This window comes from Ailuropoda melanoleuca, chromosome 5, assembly GCF_002007445.2.
Source record: "Ailuropoda melanoleuca isolate Jingjing chromosome 5, ASM200744v2, whole genome shotgun sequence".
Taxonomy (NCBI): Eukaryota; Metazoa; Chordata; class Mammalia; order Carnivora; family Ursidae; genus Ailuropoda; species Ailuropoda melanoleuca.
In genome coordinates, this window is record NC_048222.1 from 54,432,280 (window position 1) to 54,446,568 (window position 14,289).

General features: G+C 41.7%; 1 protein-coding gene across 2 annotated transcripts in view; it reads right to left on the reverse strand.

Annotated features, from left to right (window-relative positions):
• TMOD3 (tropomodulin 3) overlaps positions 1 to 14,289 on the reverse strand; it is an 82,130-nt gene that overhangs the window by 38,738 nt on the left and 29,103 nt on the right. The window contains exon 2 of one of the 2 annotated variants that reach the window (XM_011226473.3): positions 4,560 to 4,751. In XM_011226473.3, the coding sequence (XP_011224775.1) occupies positions 4,560 to 4,685 (126 nt within the window). In that variant the 5' untranslated portion in view covers positions 4,686 to 4,751. The remainder of the gene's footprint in view (positions 1 to 4,559; positions 4,752 to 14,289) is intronic. The other variant, XM_011226474.3, reaches the window with a different exon arrangement.

Sequence of the window (14,289 nt, forward strand, 5' to 3'; positions counted from 1 at the left end):
TCCAAGCTATGATCAGGCTGGCATAGAATAGTTAGCTTTTCAACTGGTCTCCCTAGATCAATTGTCTGATACTCCAACCCCTACTCCATGATCTGTTACTCTAGCCTCACCCATTCTAGCCACACTAGCCCTCGTTCCTCCCCTATGCTTGTCACACACTTCTTTCTACCAGAAGCCGCCTCTAGAATGCTCTGTCCACCATTTTTGCTACTCATTTTTAAAAAAGATTTTTTTATTTATTCATTTGAGAGAAAGAGAGCAAGAACACCAGCAGGAGGGAGGGTCAGAGGGAGAGAGACAAGCCAGGACCACGAGCTGAAGACCTGAGCCAAAGGCAGCCACTTAACTGACTGAGCCACCTAGGCGCCCCCTACCACTCATTTTTAAGACTGCAGCTCCATTCCCCCAAGGGAAGCTTTTCCTGACCTCCCATTATATGCCTTTATATTAATATGGCACGATTATTTGATTAATGCCTGCCTCCCCCCACTCCTGCCAGTCTGCATCATGAGGGTAAAGACCACATTTGTTTGCTTACTCTTGTATTCCTAACCTAGCACAGTACCAGAATCTATTGGTTGCTCCCCAATTATTTATTGAATAAAGATTTGAGAATAATTTTTTAAAGATTTTATTGATTTATTTGAGAGAAAGAGAGCACAAATGGGGAGAGGGACAGAGGGGGAGGGAGAAGCAGACTCCCTGCCACATAGGGAGCCTGACACGGGGCTCAATCTCCGGACCCGAGCCAAAGGCAGGTGCTCAACTGACTGAGCAACCCATGTGCCCCCTGAGAATAGTTTTAAAGAACAATGCTCAGGGCACCAGGGCACCTGGGTGGCTCAGTCGGCTTCAGCTCAGGTCCTGATCCCAAGGTCCTGGGATCGAGTCCTGCATCAGGCTCCCTTCTAGTGGGGAGCCTGCTTCTCTGTGTGTGTGTGTGCTCTTTCATCACTCTCTCACCCTCTCTCTCACAAATAAATAAAATCTTAAAAAGAAAATGCTCATTAAGCCAAATTAATAAAAGTTACTTTCCATCACCATCAATAATGCATACTGCTCTTTGATGGTGGTAGAGACGGAGTTGCATTATTCCCGTGCACGCTCAAGCCCATGTGAAACACGGAAGTTTTAAGTGGTATGTCAGTTGGACTCCTGGCTCCTTAAATACAGTTTCTGAACACCTGGCTTTGGAGGCTATAAACCCATCAACCATGCCTTATTAGAAGTATACTTTAGTCAAGTTAATAGATCATAATTATTTAAGAAACAGGTAAAGATCTCATTAAAATGATTGCCACTAAAAAGTACATGTTTCTCCCTCATAGAATTTTGTTGCAAGGATATATTCCAAGCCTTGGAAGTGAAAAAATAGCTTTTGCCTAGGCTGGCTGGCTGACTATCTTCAGAGACAGGTGTTTTGAGAAAATGCAGTAAGCTGGTAAATATACTGAATGCAGCATAAAGAAAGTAAAATAGCCCTCCAAAATATAACACAGAACCATATTCAACCTCTATCTGCTCTTGTCTTATCTTCTGAGACCTTATAAGTTATAGAGGTGTTTCTCTCCCTGAAGTAGCTGCTACTACCCTTGCTCTCTTTTCTTACCTCATCTTTCACTGGCACTCTTCCCCCAAATTTTACCCAACAAGTGGCACGCTGTCAATAAACATCACTGCTCTTCGAGTCTCAACTAACAGTATCTGAGGTTGGGGGAGCTGCAACTGGGGTTGGGGAACTAGCAAAATACAGCCAGAAGTTAGGACTCAAGGCTCCCCATACAAGAAGCAGGCCATGGTTTTGCAAACAAGAAAATGCAGGCCATCAGCTTTTACAAATGTAGCATAGTGCATGTGTTAATAGGGGCCTCACTGCAGTTCAACAGAAAGACCACTAGATTTTGCTGGGGAGCAATGAGGCAGTGAGGAATCCGGTCTCAGTTCTTTCCCTAATTGTAGTAATTGAGGCAAGTCACCTAACTTTCGTTTTCTATCTGTAAAACAGAGGGCAAGTGCTAGCCCGATGATTCTCAATTGAGGTGCTCCCACAGGGGAGTGATGTCTGGCAATGTCTGGAAACATTTTTGGTTGTCAGAACTAAGGAGAGGAAGTATTTTTTTTTTTTTTTAAAGATTCTATTTATTTATTTGAGAGAGAGAGAGACAGCCAGCGAGAGAGGGAACATAAGCAGGGGGAGTGGGAGAGGAAGAAGCAGGCTCCCAGCAGAGGAGCCTGATGTGGGGCTCGATCCCAGAGCACCGGGATCATGTCCTGAGCCGAAGGCAGAAGCTACGACTGCACCACCCAGGCACCCCGGAAGTTATTTTTAATAATTTTTTATTATGTTATGTTAGTCACCATACAGTACATCCTTAGTTTTTGATGTAGTGTTCCATGACACCCAGTGCTCCATGCAATACGTGCCCTCCTTAACACCCATCACTGGCCTATCCCAAACCCCCAACCTGCCCTCCCCTCTGAAGCCCTCAGTTTGTTTCCCAGAGTCCATAGTCTCTCATGGTTCATTCCCCCTTCTGTTTACCCCCCCTTCATTCTTCCCTTCCTTAAGGAGAGGAAGTATTAATCATGTTTTTTATTTTTTGTATTTCATGATGCTTTGCCATCTGTGGACCTTGCTAATGTTAAGAAAGACTACCTCTCCTGGGGCTAGTTAATTCCTAGGGATAGCAAACAACTCTCCCTGCCCCCACCCAAAAGTGTGCTTTCCATATGAAAACCAACCAATCCAGAGCTTGAACGCCAACCACCTCCTTTATCTCTCTCTCCCACCAAGCCAATTTTCCACCACCAGCCCCCACCCTAAATCACCCAGAACCAGCTAACTAGACAACTGGAGACTACTCCTATGGCCCAAAGCCCACTGAAATTACTCAAATTATCCAATCCTAAACTTGCCCAAACTTGCCAACCCTGTCCCACCCATTCCTTCCCTCGGAAACCACAAGAAAGGTTCTGGGCCACATTTGACCCTGCTGCTTCTGCTTCCTGACAAACCCAGGTGCTCTCCCAGGCGGCCCCGTGTGCTTCCTGCTCTTGGGAACTAGAAGTATTAAATTCTTTCTCCATGTCTATAATCTTACCACAGCTAATTAAAACAAAATCCCAGGTCCATTTTTAAATAGGGGGTGTGCTATTGGCATGCAGAGATCAGGATGCTACTAAATAACTGAAACGCACAGGATAAGCCCCATAACAAGGAATTATCCGGCCCCAAATGTCAGTAGTGTCAAGGTTAAGAAACTCTGGGCTAGATGAGCTCTTCTGCTTCTGTCAGTTCTACAACCACTTGATTCAAACAGGTCTAACAAGTAATTGCCTATATAAGATATTGCAGTGACACGATCAAAACAGTACTGTCATCCTCAGGTATCCCCCAGACTCAGGAGTAATGCAAACTCTTCCTTGTGGTAACAATTATGGTCAAGGGTTTTGATCTATGGTATATACACATTATCGAAGTGAAGTAATGCTGAGAAAAGGAGTATAATTCTCAATAAAAATTCAAACACATTCCAGCAGGAAATGTGTTGTAGTAACAAGGACAATTTTATAAAACAAACTCTACCTCAATTCTTAAAAGGCACTAAAAATCAATGTCTCAACATAAACATGTAGTAAGAAGCAGCAGCCTAGCAAATAACCCTTACCTTCAGGTTAAGCAGCTGTAACCTTTGGGTTCTCCCCTCAATGACTCACCACCCCCCCCATAACTACCAGGGAATAACACTTCAGGTGTCAAGGGGCTCTACCTTAGCCTTGCGTAATTTGTAAGACAAATAACACCCACTCTGCAAATTAAAACATTGATACATATACTCAGGTCTGCTCCACATGGATTGCAGGATTGCTGAGCCTACTTAGATCTACTCTACTAATGACTGGAAACGTATTCAATTTGGTCAGCAGGTTTCAGAAAGGTACAGTTAGATTTAACATCGCAAACAACCTTCTAGAGCCACTCTACACAGGGCCATTACAGTACAGAAGCTCTGAAGAGGCATAAAGTTGGCATATGTCAAAGAGCTAATCATGTGCTCCATCACACCAAAAAACGTTCCTCCCTGCCCAGAGAGGAAAAGTTTTGTTTTTTGTTTTTTTAAAAGATTTTATTTATTTATTTGTGAGGGAGAGAGAGAAAGCAAGCGAGAGCACAAGAGCAGGGGGAGGGAGAAGCAGACTCCTCGCTGAGCAAGGAGCTCAGATGGGAAGCTTGATCCCAGGGCCCTGGGGTCACGACCTGAGCAGAAGGCAGACACTTCAAAAGACTGAGCCACCTAGGCATTCGAGAAAAAAATGTCTTACAGGTCAGACTTCAGAAATTTGAGAATAAGAATGCTGGTGAAAATAGTTCAGAACAGGCATGTCAGTGGAGCCGTGGGGGCAGAAGTGCGGAAACCGAGAATAGGCAAAAAGTGCATCTGGATAAAGAGAGAATAGTGGGGGCGGGGAGTGCCAGAGAAAAGTCAAGAGAAAGATAACTGCTCAAAGGAAGTTACTTAGTTTCAAAGGTTTTGAAAAGTTATTTCATCACCACCTACCTCAGGGTCAAGATCATCCAGAACAGTTTCCAGTTGCTTCAGTTCTGTTTCTGATAGATTCCCAAGGAGCTCATCTTCATCTAGGTCCTTGTACTTTTCTAAGTCCTTCCGGAATGGTAGCGCCATGATCTGCAGTAGAGGAAGTCACTTAATTCTGCTGTTCAGTTCAGTCAGGAGTGATTTCCACTTTTTCTTAAAGTTATAGAGGGAAAAAACACATTTCAAATATTAAGTCATCGCCACCTACTTCAATCTATTATTAGGTTGAGTGAAATGTAATTTCCAGCCGTCATATATTCTTTGGCCATCTATCACACACTACCCTTGTCTGTGGGATCATTCAATGTCCTTACCTTTTATTTTTTGTTGATGAAAAACAAAATCAACTGGGAAAAATAGGGGGAGGAGGGAATATAAAATTCAAATTTATAAAACAGCCCTATGGTAGAATTTAGAATTTCTGATAACTGAGTTTTAGGAGGAAAGAACTCATGTGTGCCAAAATAAAATCTTTTCCATCAGTGACTTTCAAATTATTGCTACCAGAGTACTTTGCTTAAGCACGTTATGTTTAAGACACATTTGTTTTACTGTAAGTTGTGTAGAACATTATTTTCTGACTCAATAAGGGGGGACATTAATACACTCCCCCAGTGAGGAGTGGCCAGTTGCCACTGGGCGGGGGGGAGGGGATGGTTCTGAAAAGATACATCAAAAAATTTTTTTGGAAAAGGTATTTTTAAAGGAAAAAAATGCAGCATTTTGAAAATGTTTCCATAAAATACTCCAAACCATGCTGGGATATGTCACCCACTGACTGGCAAGGGTGGTCACAAGGGTCTCATTATAGGAAAGGACCTTCGCCATTTCTTCACCGTGTGGATCTTTCCTAAATGAGGTAAAGCTCAACAAGCAGCCTCTTTCCAGGTACAGCAGAACTCTCCCACAGGAAAAGACAGTTCGAATAAATCCCACACAACGTGCCAAGTAAAAATAAAGTATTTCTGTAAGTTTTAGCTGTAAATGTGAATCATTTGTTTCATAAAATGTTCCTATGTGAACAAGAAATAATCCTTAGACTTAGTGATTTGGCTCAATTTTTCTTGGCTGCAAAACACCCAGTACTTCAAAGTCTGGATATATTTCCTTTACTACTCCTTTCTCCCAAGTTTTTCCAACTTAATATTTAAACTAATATATTTTCCTCCTCAAACCAGCAACAGTTTATGGATCCTTTTGCGTGTTTTCATGTCCTAAGAAGAAAGGAAGGATCACCATAGGGGTCTGTCAGCTCCTGACCTGACTAGCAGCCACCTGGGTCTAATAACAAGCAAATTAACAGAACTGTACTGATGCAGATGTTCAACTGCAGGCATTCTGTGCAACTGCCTGAGACAGGTCTGGCTTCCACCTGTTCTACTTGGCATCTCATCTGCTTTAGCAGTTACCCTGGACTTTCTCAGTGGTTTTTTTTTTGTTTTTTTTTTTTTTTTTAACAAATTACTATCATTGTTGTCGTTACTAAGTTTGGTAAATCTCCACTTGATACTTCCAACTTTAAGATACTAAGCTTACGAAGTTTCTTCAGAGTATATTTTCTCAATTAAAAATAATACACTCTGCAGAGAAGATTAAATAGAGAGTATAAGCACTTTCAAATATATTTACCATCAAATACAACTTTAAAGAAAGTAGCAGGCAATTTTAGGGGGAAAAATAAAAATTGGAACATTTGTGGAAAAAAACAGTCCCTTCATAAAAATACCACTGACATGGTATTAGAGACAGATAAGGGTAAGAAATTGATAAAAGTATATGAGCACATACCAAAAGTAATTATTAAGAGTATGCTGGGTTTTTTTAATGCTTAGACAGTCATTATAAAAAAGTTTTTAATGTGGTTTGATAGAATTTATTTTTGAGGTTTACAGTATATAACAAAGCCAATCTCTTAGTCAATAAGTATTTTTTTAAAATACTAATTATTTTGAGCATCCCCTCCCCTTACTCTCAAAAGTGTTCCAGTATGGGCCATAAATTCAATAGTAAGGGACTATAATGGACAATATGATAGGAATGAGATATTAGAGGTGAAGGCAATGCTGTATCACCCACGTTTGGAACACGACGGTCCTTGCAATGGCTAAATAGCTTACTCCAACAGATTGCTCTTTATCTCAGAGTAAACTCTGTCACACAAAGCTTGTTTACAGAATGGCTTAAAAAATAAAATGAACACCCACGAATGCACTGTCTAGCTTCAGAAAGAGAACATTACAAGGACTCACACATTCCCCTTTCCAGCTGCATCTCCTTCCCCCAGCGAAGTAGCTACTGGACTGCATTTTGAATTAGCCATTCTCTTGCTTTCCTGTACAATTTTACAGTACATGTACCTGTCCTTGACAGGTTTAGGTTTGTTCTTTTCTTGCACTTCATACAAATGGGCTCCTACAACATTTATCCTTTGGTGACTTGCTCAACGTTGTTTTGAGTTCATGTTTAGAGCTGTACTTTTTTCATTTTCATTTTTGTATAGTATTTCATTGTACAAATGAACACTTGACTGAACTTGCAGTCTTTCCCCTCTGTTTTTCCACTATAAAACAATCTTGTTACCTATTTCCTGGTATACGTGTGCAAGAGTTTCTCCAAGTTATTGAAACCTAGGAATGGAATGGCTGGGGAAAGTGGTAATACTCAACTTTACTAGGTAATGTTAAACTATTTTCGAAGTGGTTGTATCAATTTACATTCCTAGAAGATTCCGTGCATGACAATTCATGTTGCTCATCCTTGCTAACAGGTTAGCTGTTGGCTAATTGTTGGTCTTAATGGTTCCTTATCTATGTTGCCATTATCCTTGTATATACCTCCATTTTAACCGCAGATTGTACCTAAGTATCTTCAAAACTTTAGGGTTTAACTGATATTTATCAACATACAATGGTAAGAGATGGTTTCCCAAAGAAGTAGATAAAATAATTTACTACTGAATGGTGGTTAATGTAACTAAAGAAGGGAGTAACCATGCAAGTGTAAGAAAATGGGGGTCATCAAGCAAGATCTGGCCATGTTAAGTACCAGGGATGCACGGTGTCCTGACCAGTAGATGTGACTGGCTCGCTCCCATTGCAATTACAGTGCTGGTGTGGAGAAGCAGCATCAGGCAACCAAAGCCTGATGTCATTTGACATTTACAGGACGCAATCACTTCCCTTTATTCTCCATGCTCATCAAGTAATCTCATTAAAACTTGGCTATTCACATAGCTTTCCTCACTGTAAATTACTAAACTGGCATTTTGGCTTATGTACCAATCTTTCATTAGTGTGTGGTTAATATGGGCCACTTTTTAAGAGATCAGGCATCTACTGGTGGATTAAGATCAGGTCTCTCTGAAAGTAAAGCTGAGGACCACCATGCAAAATCCTAAGCATGGACTGGCTGGCCAGCAACTCCTCAAGATACCGATCTCATGTCAAACCAACAGTAACACTGTATTAGAAGTCATCATTCATCTGTCTTCCCTGCTAGACATTGTAAGCGACTAAGAGCAGACATTCCCTCCTATATCTCATTCCTTCTGGGCTGCCATCACCAGGGACAGTACTTAATTAAGGTAGGTAATTAAGCCAAATTTGATGGAATTAGATCATATATCATCTCCCTTTCCCTTTTTTCCCTTTTCCTCCCCCCAGACACCTAGTGTCCTTCTTGCTCCCTAACTCTACTCTCCTTATCGCAATTAAAAAAGCACTGATAATTAGTCTAATTAGTCTTTGATACTTCTGTTAACTCTGCTGCAGCCTCTGCATTACTCACCTTCTCTTCTCTCAGTGTCAACCCATTTGCTTTGATATTCAGAGTTCCCCACTATCTAATCTTCCCCAGATAAAACAAAACACATCTGATTGTCAGTCGTAAGAGCTCTGGAATTAAATATAAACCCTGATGAAAATTTGATTTTCTTTTGGGTAAAGAAATGAGTTTCCTCCTCGGGAGGCACGAGGCCTTATTCTTCAGATATACTAGGCTCAAGACTGTGTGTCTTTTCCTCACTGGCTTCTCCTAGGACCCCTAGGTACTTAACCAAACTGACCTACCAGATCAGAAAGCTTTCTCTCAAGATCCCAGATGAATATTTGTTTTCCAATATATGTGCTGTTCATTCAACAAGTATTTTTAAGCATCCTCTGTACCAGGAATTGACTTGTTCCAGACAACAGGCATACACAGTATACAACAGAGACAAGTTCCTTGCTCTAATTCATTTTGAAGGTGGCATACAGACAAAAAATGACAAGCAAAGGAACAAGATAATATCAGATAGCAATAAATACTATAAGGAAAAACTCCAGGACAATTTGCTATGGGGGAGATAAGAGTCAGGAAGGTTACTCTAAGTGGTTCAGAAAGACTGTTCTGAAAGGTGACTTTTGAGCCAGGTCCAAAAGGTCCCTAGCAGCTCTCTGAGACGAGGACTCTGCTATCTAGGTGAGAAACAATGGTTGTAGGGTTGTAGCTGCGGAGATGGAGAAAAGTGGATAAATGTGTGACGTATTTTGGAAGCAAAGCTAAAAGGACTTGCGCACAAATTGGTTGTAGGGGTAAGGACAAGAGATGCACTACGGGATGACTCCTATGTTAACTTCAGTTAGTATTTAGCATTATTTTTTTGTTCCATGCCTATTTTTTCTGACAGTTTAATACGGCCCTACAGCACCTCTATTTCTCAGTCTGGTTTCATTTATTTATTTTTAAACATTTATTTATTTGAGAGAGAGAGAGAATACAAGCAGGGAGAGCAGCAGACAGAGGGAGAAGGAGAAGCAGGCTCCCACTGAGCAAGGAGCCTGATGTGGGGCTTGATCCCAGGACCCTGAGATCATGACCTGAGCTGAAGGCAGACACCTGACTGAGCCACCAGGTTCCCTCAGTCTGGTTTTTAAAAAAAAGTTTCTTGGTTAGTATTTTCATAATGGTTTTGAGACCCACACTGTGAACTGTTCTAATATGACTACTGTGGAGCACATTTTTGAACAATTTCTGGACAAATTTTTGAAGAATAATAACCAATGAACTAAACAACAACTGCAAAATACTAAATAAAATAATGGCTGGCTATTTAATACATTTAATACATTTTTATGCTAAACTAAGGCACATGTCTTTGCTAATATCATTTCTCATATCATCCATTGCAAAGAGCTAGATCTAAAAAGTGAAACAAGTAATTTGTCATGATTTTTTTTTAATGTTACACAATTACTCTAATTTATTTTCTTTCCAATATTTTATATTAGGGGCACCTAGGTGGCTGGGGTCCTGGGATCAAACCCTACATCAGGCTCCCTGCTCAGCAGGGAGTCTGCTTCGCCCTCTTCCTCTGCCCCTCCTCTCCACTTGTGTTCTCTCTCTCTCAAATAATTTTTTTTTAAGATTTTATTTATTTATTTGACAGAGAGAGAGACAGCCCGTGAGAGAGGCAACACAAGCAGAGGGAGTGGGAGAAGAAGCAGCAGGCTCCCAGCATAGGAGACTGACAGGGGGCTCGATCCCAGAACGCTGGGATCACGCCCTGAGCTGAAAAGACGCTTAACGAATGAGCCACCCAGGCGTCCCTCAAATAAATAAAATCTTTAAAAAAACAAACAAACAAAAAAAACCCAAACAAACCAAAATAGTCATTCCAATATTTTCCATGCTTAGAGTCAAACTGCTAAAGAAGAGATGGTCATGAATTTGGCACCCAGCAATCATAGTGATTTTAAGATCTGCACAGCTACCCTTCCAACACCTAGTCTCTGACCTCTCTTTTGATGGTGCAGTCCTCCACCCTACCTCAATCCTACAATCCCACGGTTGTAACCCAATCCTTATCATTAGCAATAATTGTACCATTCCACTACTCTCAAGAACTTTGATCCTCTGTCTCTGAACTCCTCTGGCAAAACCCCAACCCTGGTTAAAACTCTCTTCCTACTCCTCCCCTGCACAGGGTGTCAGATCAAGTGGGAGAAAAACACACATACTGAATAGCCGTATTTAACATTTATAAAGAATACTGCCTAGTAATCTTATGGCATGTCCCTAGTCCAGTCACTCTCCCACTCTCTAATAGGACTAATTTGCCTCTTTTTCTCCCTCAAACCTTTAACATTTCTTATTGCTCGCTCTCAAAGACCTAATCCTAATATTTCACTGAGACTGTAGAAACAATCATAAAAGCAGACATCTAAGCTCACACTGCTACACTTACCAGCCTACCTGCATCTATACCCCTATACTCTACCTTCCTTTTTGCCTTAAGATATTATTTATTTTTTTGTCAGAGAGAAAGAGACAGAGTGCGCGAGTGAGCACATAAGCAGGGAGAGCAGAAGGCAGAGGGAGAAGCAGGCTCCCCGCTGAGCAAGGAGCCCGATGTGGGGCTCTATCCGAGGACCCTGGAACCATGACCTGAGCTGAAGGCAGACACCTAACCGACTGAGCCACTCAGGAGCCCCTGTCTTTTTGCTTCCATAGATGAACTGTCCATACTCTTATCTAAAGCCAATATCACCTCTTGTGACCACATTCCATCCCTTTTCCTTTATACATGATTGCTCCAGTAATTGTGACCCTTCTTTCCTGGATCATGCCCATGAGCATACAGACTGTAATATATCCCCCAAATTAAAAACAAACTTTCCTTTGACTTCATATCCCCCTCCAGATACTACCTTACTTCTTGGTTCCTCTTTATAGAAAATTCCTTAGGGTGCCTGGGGGCTCAGTAGGTTAAGTGTCTGCCTTCAGTGCAGGTCCTGATCCTAGGGTCCTGATATCCAACTCCGTGTTAGGTTCCCTGCTCAGAGGGGAGTCTGCTTCTCCCTGTCCCTCCCCTCATTCATGCTTTCTCTCCCTCCCTCTCGTTCTCAAATAAATAAAATCTTAAAAAAAAAATCCTTGAAAGAAAAATTATTATCCCTAGACCTCTCCTCTTACTCTCTCAAACCTTCTCCAATCTAGCTTTTGTCCTCAGCACTCACTCCACCCCCAAATGATCTGGTTAGCAATAATCTGCACAACAGCAAATCCAAGTGTCAGTTCTTACCCCTCATCTTATGGGACCTATCAGCATTTGACAACAGATCATTCCTTTCATCCTCAGTTGGCCCTGGGGACATTATTTCCTCTTGGTCGCCCTTTACCTCTTTGGCTATCCCATCTCACTCTCCTTTACTGGTTTCTTCTCATCTGTCCTATCTTTAAGTGTTGGAGTATCCCCAGGACTTAGTTCTTCAGACAGCTTCTTCCTATATTCACCACCCCCCCCAGGTGATTCACACATTGACAGTTCTTGGATTTCTGTCTTCAATCTGGACCTCTCTCCTGAATGCCAGACTTAGAAATACTCCTAATTTTCTTCCCTATACCTGCTCTCACTACATTTTCCCCCTTTTAATAAGTGGTAACTCCATTCTTTTAGTTGGTTGGGCCAAAAATCTTGGTTTCACTTTGACTACTCTCACACTCTACATCTGATCCATCACGCAAATCCTGTTGGCTCTAACTTGAAAACACCATGTCACACTACCTCCACTGCTTCCACTCTGGCTCAAGGCATCATCATTTCTGACACGCCTACTGCAACAGCCTCCTAACTGGGGACCATACTCCCACTCTAATGCCCACACAGTCTATAGTCAACCTTCTGCAAAGGTGCCAGGACTAGCTTGTTCTTTGTAACTGAAGTTTTTATTGAAATAATTATAGATTCACATGTAAGAAATAATACAGAGTACACTCTGTCCAGTTTCCCCCAGTGGTAACATTTTGCAGAACTATAGTACACCACCATACTGACATTTATATAGTCTGCTGATCTTATTTTGATGTCCCCAGTTTTACTGGTACTCGTGTGTGTCTGTGGGGTAGGGGGGTCCATACAATGTTATCACCTTGTAGGTTTGTATATCCACCACCAAAGTCAAGAGATACTGAATAGTTTCCACACAGGAAGTCCTCATGTTGCCCTTTTATAACCACACCTGCCTCCTTCTCTAACCCCTGGCCAAATACTGATCTGCCTCTATTTCTAAAATTTTGTTTCCCAAGTGTTATATACACAGATTCATGTAATATGCAACTTTAGGAACTGACATCATTAAACATAAATCTCTAGACTTTCATCCAAGTTGCTGTATCAATAGCTCATTCCTTTTTATTGTATTCCATGGTATGTATGTACTACAGTTTAACCATTTAGATTTTGAAAATGATTGGGAATGATTCCAGTCCTTGCCTATTACAAATAAATTGTCAGTGAACATTCCTGTACAGGTTTGTGATAACTAGTCAGATTGCATTAATTCCACTGCTCACAACCTTCTAAAGGCATCTCATCTCAATGAGAATAAAAGTCAAGCGGTCCACAAGGCCCTACAGGATCTCCCTGCAAGCCCCAACTCATTTCCAAGCATTCTACCCCCTTGCTCACAGCACTTGATATTCTCGCTCTTCCTCCAACAAAATGGGCACATGCTTGCCTTAGGGCCTTTGCACTTCATGTTCCTTCTGCCTAGCATGCTCTTCCCTTACACAGCTGAATAACCTGCTCCCTCACTTCCTTACATCTCGGCTTAAATGTCAACTGATTTGAGACGTCTTCTCTGTTTATTATATATGAAAGATGAACCCCACAGGCACCCCCCCAGTGCTGCACAAGGCAACCTCTTCTTACCCCATATTTCCCTCTATATTACCTGACATTACATATTTATTGATTCATTGTATTCTGTCACTAAAATCAAATTATATTCAAGCAAAGACTGTTTTGTTCACTCCTACATCCTCAAAAGAGAACAGACTGTGGCACATCCTAAGTAATAAAAAACAACCAATATAACTAATTGCAATGCTAACAGTAAATTCATGAAAGTCATATAAGTTAACCTGGAATCAGGGTGCCTGGGTGGCTCAGTAAGGTTACTGGGATTGAGCCCCATGTCAGGCTCCCTGCTCAGGAGGGAGCCTGCTTCTCCCTCTCCCTCTGCTGCTCTGCCTGCTTGTGCTCTCTCGTTCATGTTCTCTCTCTCTCAAATAAATAAATAAATAAAATCTTAAAAAAAAAAAAAAGGTAACCTGGAGTCATTCAAGACTATTGAAACACTAAACCTCTTAACTTTATATGACAGTAACTTTGTTTAAGGATGGTTATTCCTGGATCAGATCTTCCTAAATTAGGAAGCTATTTAAGAAATAAAAAAATCAAGGGGGAGATGAGGGCTCTAAGCTACAGCTCCAGGCTTCTTCCACACTTCGCTCCTCCCACTACAGCAAGGAAACCTCACGAATTGAGATGAGAAAACTCCCCAAAGGACAGCAAAACCTGCTTTAGCTTCAGGGTCCAGGTTCCTGAACACACACTTTGACAAAGAGCTTTTTACTTTTTTTAAGATTTTATTTATTTGAGAGGGGGGAGGTTAAGATGGCGGAGGAGTAGGGGACCCCTTTTTCAGCCGGTCCCCTGAGTTGAGCTGGATAGGTACCAGACCCAGCAGGAATATCCACGGAATCAGCCTGAGACGCAGGAAGATACATCTGGATCTCTACAAATGAACATCTCCAGCGCTGAGTATCGAGGTACGAAGCGGGGAGCCGTGAAACCGCGCACAGATATCGGAAGCTAAACAGAAGGGGGAGGGAGCCGCCGTGTCAGGGCGCCGGGAAGCGGTAGCCACCT